General features: G+C 42.1%; 1 protein-coding gene across 1 annotated transcript in view; it reads right to left on the bottom strand.

Annotated features, from left to right (window-relative positions):
* The window catches only part of DNAAF11 (dynein axonemal assembly factor 11), an 87,005-nt gene that overhangs the window by 61,689 nt on the left and 17,951 nt on the right, over positions 1–7,365 (bottom strand). The window contains exons 5-6 of the mRNA XM_007940575.1: positions 4,757–4,948; positions 1,546–1,623 (exon numbers count right to left, since the gene is read on the bottom strand). Of these exons, the coding sequence (XP_007938766.1) occupies positions 1,546–1,623; positions 4,757–4,948 (270 nt within the window). The remainder of the gene's footprint in view (positions 1–1,545; positions 1,624–4,756; positions 4,949–7,365) is intronic.

Below are 7,365 nucleotides of genomic sequence, written 5' to 3'. Positions count from 1 at the left end.
TAGCTAACTGAATATGCAGATCTTGAGCTCAGGGAAGAGGCAGGGTCAATGTAAATGTAAAGCAATGTAAAGACAGTTCTTAAAACTACAGGATTTGTTAAGAGCCATAAAGAAAGAAGGTAGAACAGCTGAGTAGTTTGTCCCTGAGCATTTCAAAACCAAACCAAACCCACTGCCGATTCTGACTCATCGCGACCCCCATTGGGTTTCTGAGGCAGTAAATCTTTATGGAAGAAGACTGCCCAGTCTTCCTTCCACAGAGTGGCTGGTGGGTTTGACCCACCAACCTTCTGGTTAGCAATCCAATGCCTCAGGCACTGTGCCATCAGAGCTCCTTCAGAGCATTTAGGAGAGCAGAAAAATAAAGGGTCCAGCAATGCCTAAGAAGAGCTGCTAGTCAAGTAGAAGAAACATCCAAAGCAAGGGCAAGAATCATTTGAAAGTGATTCAAGACAGAAGAAAATGGGTAATTTAGTCCACATCCACAGAAGCTGAAGTAGAATGGGGACTGAAGTTTGAACTCTGAAGACAGAAATGGTGACAAAATAAGTTACAGGATAATGGGACCCACAGAAGTGGTTTCAAAAAGGAATGTGAAGTGGGGAATGGAGACGTGAGGAATGGAGACTGAGCACAGACAACTCCTTCAAGAACTTGGTCTACAGGGTAGGAGTAGAGATATAGGGCAGTACAAGAAGAACAACACTGGGTCAAAGAGAAGAATATTAAAAGTATGCTTGTGTGCTGATGTACTGACCCAGTAGAGGGAGGACAAGTGATAGAGAAGGGAGCAAAGGTCTCGCAGAAGCCAAGCCCTCGAGCAGAAGAGGAGATGGGATCAGCCAGTGGAGAGAGAACTCAGCAGCAGTGGGAGGACAGGACGTGGCAGGAGTCCAGGCACAGGGTACACTGGCACTGGGACGATGAGCAGACCTCTGGTCACTTCTTTTTCTCAGTGAAGTAAGAAACAAAGTCCTGAGCTAGGACTGAGGAAGTGTGTGGTGATTCTGGACGGCAGGAGAGAGGAAGGAGTGTGCCAATGTCTGATGGAGGGTGAGACTGAATGACACAAGGAAATACAGTAAGACTCTGGAAGTGCCTCTGAAGTGTGCTCAGTGGTTTATGGTAAGACCAGCCAGGAGAGTTGACTGTCTCCCTACTCCAGCCAACAGGGAGGAACAGCCCAGGGGAGGGTGGGTGAGCCGGGTTTAAACAGGGTAGGAGCTCTGTGACGAGTGTGATGGTAGGGAAAAAGGCAACCGAGTTGAAGATATAGGTCAAGCACTGATTTATGCAATAATCCATCAAACCAAAACAGAGTGGGAATCATTTTCTGGATGCCAAGATAATAAAATCTTACGTCCACACCAGAAAACAATAGAAGTTTTGCTTTCAAACAGGCACCAATGGGGCGATTGTCATACTCATCCCAGTTGTGAAGAGGCACCAGGTGTGCTCTGTGCAGAATGCACCTGGAACTGAACCTCCGTGAACCCAGCACCACTACTCCCCCTCCAGGTCTCCACGGGTTCCACCCTCACGTACTTGGGCTCATTTACATTCAGGGCTCTTCCATCTTCAGTGATCAAAGTCCTGGGAGGCTTCCCTGTCTTCTTCTTCTCACTTAAGATTGGCGGTGGGAGGGAAAAACAAGAAAAGGAAATAGAAAAGTCATGAATATTCGTATGCAACAGTTTCAGAAAAATTAATCAGACATGTCTGACCACAGCAACTGCTCACTGTCCTGAAGCCCATTCCACTCTGGGCCGAGAACTGACAATCTCCCTGGATGCCTGCATGTCTGTATCTGTGTCTGGGAAACACAAATGCGACGAAACAAGGTCTGAGATAGTTCAAGTGGGAAGAAGCTTCTTTTTGTGAAATATACACGAATATTTAAATTTGTCTCTTTTATGCATGATTTACCCATGTAACTGTCAATTTTCCATCTCACTTTATGAATACAGCTTCTGACTTAATTAAAATCAGTATTTAATCTACCCACTGAAATCAAATGTACAGAAATAAAAACACCAGTATGTAGTTAAAAACAGACCCAAATTCTACACAAACAGAGATGGTTCATAAGAAGACAGAGAACGGAGAGGGGCTCCTGGGTGGGGCGATCAGTAAGTGCTCGGGCTGCAAACGGAAAGGCCGACGCTCCCAGTCCATTGCAAGTTTACATTATTCCATGAACCATTTTCTCTTTGCTCTGTTTCTTTTCCTCCTATCGCCTGCCTCTTGGTAAGAACACCTCAGAAGAAAGGCCTGGCAATCTACTTCTGAACAGTCAGCCACTGGAAGCTTGGTTCTACCCTGAGATGCATGGGGCCACCAGAGGCTGGAGCAGACTAGAGGGCAGGAGGCTTGGTTTGGTTTCTTAGGGGGTGAAGAAACGTCTAGGGGCCCACCCAGGCCTGTGAACATTCATCGTCTTACAGGGCCAGGTGAGAGGTGGGAAAGCAATGGAGTGGAGAGGGAATGATTCATGGGATAGTATGAAACTGAAATGCAGAAAATTACTTCTACTTAAGACATATAAAGTTCATAAAAATTCAGCAGGCAAATATTGACAAGGTCCGGAAAATCAGATGGACAGATGTGTTTAGATGGTGGAATTATAGACAATTCTTTTCATTGGATTTCTACTGTTCTTTTAATATAGATTTTATGTCAGTTAACTTGATTTAAAAAAAGAAAAAAAATCATTCACAGTCTCTTCATCTTAATATGAGCCCAATGTTTCAATGACCTACATTATCCTATGTGACCCAGAGCAATTAAGAGATGTCCCCAAGTACCTAACTTCACCCTGCTTGGTGCAGACAAGAGCAGTCAGATGGGATTAAGGTTGTTAATGACCACAATTACACAATCAGAAATGCCACCCTCTCAGGAACCCACTGGATAGACAAATGCCTACTGAACAGAAGGGCTCTGACGTCCATATAATTCAGCCTTACTTTTTTTAGGCTGTCAAGGAGGAAAAAAATCCTGATTTCAGGCTCAATCCCTTATCTGTTACATATGATATACATGCACATGCATGTGGACATACCTACTTATGGACAGAAGTTCTGGGTGGTGCAAACGGTCAAGCTTGCCACTACCATCAAAAGGTCAGTGTCTGAACCCACTCAGGGGGTCTCCAGAGAAAGGCCTGGCAATCTGCTTTCAGAAAGTCAGCTCTGCAAACCCTACAGAGAGCAGTCTTTCTGTGCACGTGGGTCACCATGAGCTGGAATCAACTTGTCAACAAATTTTTTTGGGGGGTGGTATATGTGTGCATAGGTTAGAAATAATAATAATGCTATATAAACAAAAATTTCCATTTCAAAAGGGCTTTTGAGTTTGCAAAACACTTTCAGATGAAAATTCCTACTGAACCAACAAGGAAACATGAAGAGAAGTGAAGTACTGGCCAACGTCACACAGGCAGAACAGCTCAGTCGACACACGCTGGCACATTTCCTGATGCCATTCCAATGCCCTTCCCAAAGCACTGGTGGCCTCTCAGGGTACAAATCAGCACGTTTTTCAAACAAGTGTTTCAGGTAACATTTGCTTCTCCCTATCTATGTACGTAACGAAGAAAATTTTATGAAAGCAGCAAAGATTCCTAATAGTATTTCTACTCCTTTAGTTTCCTGCTTCTAGGTGATAATCATAGGGTAAGACTGTGTCTCCCCTGTGCCATTACCATGCAAATGACTATTTCAGCACTAACTCATCATGTTCTTGAGTGCATGAACTATAAATATTCCCATAAGTGATACATTTTAAATACTAGACTTAAGCAATGACATGAAGGGGAATGACACAGAGCCTGTCTTTGAAAAAGCAGATCTGGAAATAACAGCAAAGGGATGGGAGCTCTGAACAAGGCATCCAATAACATCCCCACAATTCAAAAGTGTGAGCATCCTCAGGAATGCATAGTTAAGAAGGGTACAGGGAGGGATACTTACATGGAGGGGAGGCGAGGAGAGTTTCATGGTTGGGGGTGGTAATAAGGGCCATGAAATCAAATGTGCATGAACTGTTGAATGTAAAACAAATTTGCTTTGTAAATTTGCACCCAAAGCACAATTGAAGGAAAAAAAAAAAGATTTGCAGGTGAAAACAACAACAAAAAAGCATGACTATCCTGCCAACTGTCCAAGGGAGTTGTATTAGGGAAACCTCATGTCTAATGAGACATCACCGATGTCATAAACCAAGGGAAAGTAGCAAAGCTGTGCGTTCCTCCCACCTAGTCATTTTCCTTTGTATCAAGGTGGCTAGGATCTCTGACCTGGGTAACAGATACCTTCAAAGTGGTTATAAAACAAAACCCCACCTAAAATGACCTAACTGATGGTCCTAAAGAAGGTTGTTTGATACTAATGAATGTTAGTGGATGTGATTCAGCAAAATACCTACTTAGAAAAACAGCACAGTCTATGTGTTGTTGTTGTTGTTATGTGCCATTGAGTCAGACCCGACTCATGGCGACCCCTCCTTGGGTTTCCGAGGCAGTATCGCTATGGAAGTAGATTGCCCCATCTTCCTTCCAAGGAGTGGCTGGTGGGTTTGAACCGCCAGCCTTCTGGTTAGTAGTCAAGTCCCTTAGGCACTATGCTACCAGAGCTCCCACAGTCTATGTAGGGCAGCTAAAAAGGTTTCACACAGAAAGGGGTGAAATGCTGTGTCACCATGAGAGCGGACTCCCTGTGGGGGGGTGGTCATCTCAATTGGCGGGGAAATGAGCCACCTTGATTTTTCTTGTTTTTCCCGTTGCTTTTCCATATGTCTGAGAGTTTCCAGTCGAGATTCAGGAGTAAACGAGGAAGGCTTATTCCAGAAGGCCAGGTCGTCTTCGCTCTCATCTGCGTTCTTCCTGCCACACTCCTCTTTGCATGTGTCTGATGCTGGGAGGCACTCTTCCCTCTCTGAAGGAGACAGGCTAGGAGAGAACAGGCACAGAGCACAGCAGGGTGATGACGCTGGATGGAGGGTGCCAAACAGCATTCAACGCCTAAATGCGGTATCTATTTACAACAAAATGTTTTCTTAAAAAGTGGATCATGCCAAAGCAGGTTTATCCTAGAAATTCAAGGATGGTTTGATACTAGAAAATCTCTTCATGCAATTTAATACTTTAGCAGAAAAATATGATTATCTCAATAGACACAGAAAAAGCTTTTAATAAAAATCTAGCATCTGTTATGACAAAATGTTTCCTATCAACTGGACACAGAAGGACACTGATCTCTCTTTACCAAAACCCATAGGAAGTGTCATACGCTATGAAGAGGCAGTTCTTGTAGAAGTCGCGGCTTTTAAAGAGAGAAAGAAGACACAGACATCCATGCCTATGGCTGCTACTCCATGCCATACTGGACCATGAAGAAAATATGTTGGAGTCATAGGACTGGAAAAATTATTAAGTTGCAGTTTACATACACAGAAAACACAGGAGAACCTACAGACTAACTATTGTACCCCTTTAACATGGTCAGAGAGACTGCTGAATACAATATTATTATACAGAAGTCGTTCAGCTCTTTATATGTCAGCAAGAACCATGTCCAAGACCATGGTTAAAATCCTATTCTACAAGATACTTTGGAATAAATCTAATAAAAGATGGTAAGCCCTTTAATCAAAAAAATAATAAAATCTTATTGAAGGACTCAGAAGAAACTCTAAATAAACAGAGCTATTTTACAATTCAGCGAGGAAAAAAAAAAAAACCTTGAAAGTGTTGCTTTTCCCCCAATTAACATATTCATTAAATGCAGATTCAATCAAAATTCCACTAGGGATTTCTAGGAAATTGATTGGCAGATTCTAAAATTCTTACAGAAGGGTACAGAACCCAGACCAGCCAAGATAATTTTGAAAAATGATGACAACATCTCCTACCAGATATCAAGATTTACTATCTCACTGCCGTCGAGTCAGAGCCGACTCACAGTGACCCTTCCTTGAGTTTCCAAGGCAGTATCACTACAGAAGTAGATTGCCCAACCTTCCTTCTGAGGAGTGGCTGGTTGGTTTGAACCACCAGCCTTCTGGTTAGCAGTCAAATGCCTTAGGCACTATGCCACCAGAGCTCCTCAAGATTTACTATACATCTATAAAAAATCAAACCACATGGGGTGTTAATGGAGCGTTTTTAGGAAGCAGAAAAACTGACCCACAAATAAACTGGTAGAGGGTATCTGGTGATTTATTGTGATTTATTCATCCAATGGCATGTCATTCCACAGTTAAGATGAATGAACCAGTTCTACCATTCATATACACTGATCTCAAAAATCTCATGTTGAATTAAAAAAAAAAAAAAAAAAAGCTGTAGAAAGATATCATTCATGCTTTGAAAAACACAAAGGTACTCTTGTTTAAACCAAAAACCAAACCCACTGCCATTGAGTCCATCTTGACTCATAGTGTCCCCCATTGAGTTTCCAAGGCAACAAATCATTATGGAAATAGACTATCCTGTCTTCCTTCCACAGAGTGACTGATGGGTTTGAACCACCAACTTTCTGGTTAGCAGAAATAGTGGACCACTGGAGATGAAGGTAGGATTACCTAGGAGACTTGTACTCTATCAATAATGGTTTATACTTTGTATGAAAAAATATCTGGTGCAGATGTGCAAATTATTGGCATTTTTTAATCCAGGTGGTAGGCTACAGATGTTTATTTAATAATTTTTTGAACATTTATTTATTATTGACTATGCAAAGGCATTTAATTGTGTGAATTATAACAAATTATGGGTGACATTGAGAAGAATGGGAATTCCAGAACACTTATTCGTGCTCATGCAGAACCTGTACATACACCAAGAGATGGTCATTCAAATAGAACAAGGGGACACTACACTGCATGGTTTAAAACCAGGAAGGGTGTACGTCAGGGTTGTATCCTTTCACCATACTTATTCAATCTGTATGCTGAACAAATAATCTGAGAAGCTGAACTATATGAAGAACATGGCATCAGGACTGGAGGAGGACTCATTAACAACGTGCAATATACAGATGACACAATCTTGTTTGCTGAAAGTGAAGATCACTTAAAACACTTACTGATGAAGATCAAAGACTAAGGCTTCAATATAAATTACACCTCAACATAAAGAAAACAAAAAAATCCTCACAACTGGACCAGTAACCAACATCATGACAAATGGAGAAAAGACCGAAGTTGTCAAAGATTTCATATTACTTGGATCCACAATCAACACCCATGGAAGCAGCAGTCAAGAAATCAGATGTCATATTGCACTGGGCAAATGTGCTACAAAAGATCTCTTTGAAGTGTTAAAGAGCAAAGATGCTACCTAACCCAAGCCATGGTATATCCATC

The sequence above is a fragment of the Orycteropus afer genome, unplaced genomic scaffold (genome assembly GCF_000298275.1).
Source record: "Orycteropus afer afer isolate SDZICR_OR568_19922 unplaced genomic scaffold, OryAfe1.0 scaffold00069, whole genome shotgun sequence".
In the NCBI taxonomy this organism is placed as follows: domain Eukaryota; kingdom Metazoa; phylum Chordata; class Mammalia; order Tubulidentata; family Orycteropodidae; genus Orycteropus; species Orycteropus afer.
This window is presented reverse-complemented; position numbering and strand designations above follow the sequence as displayed.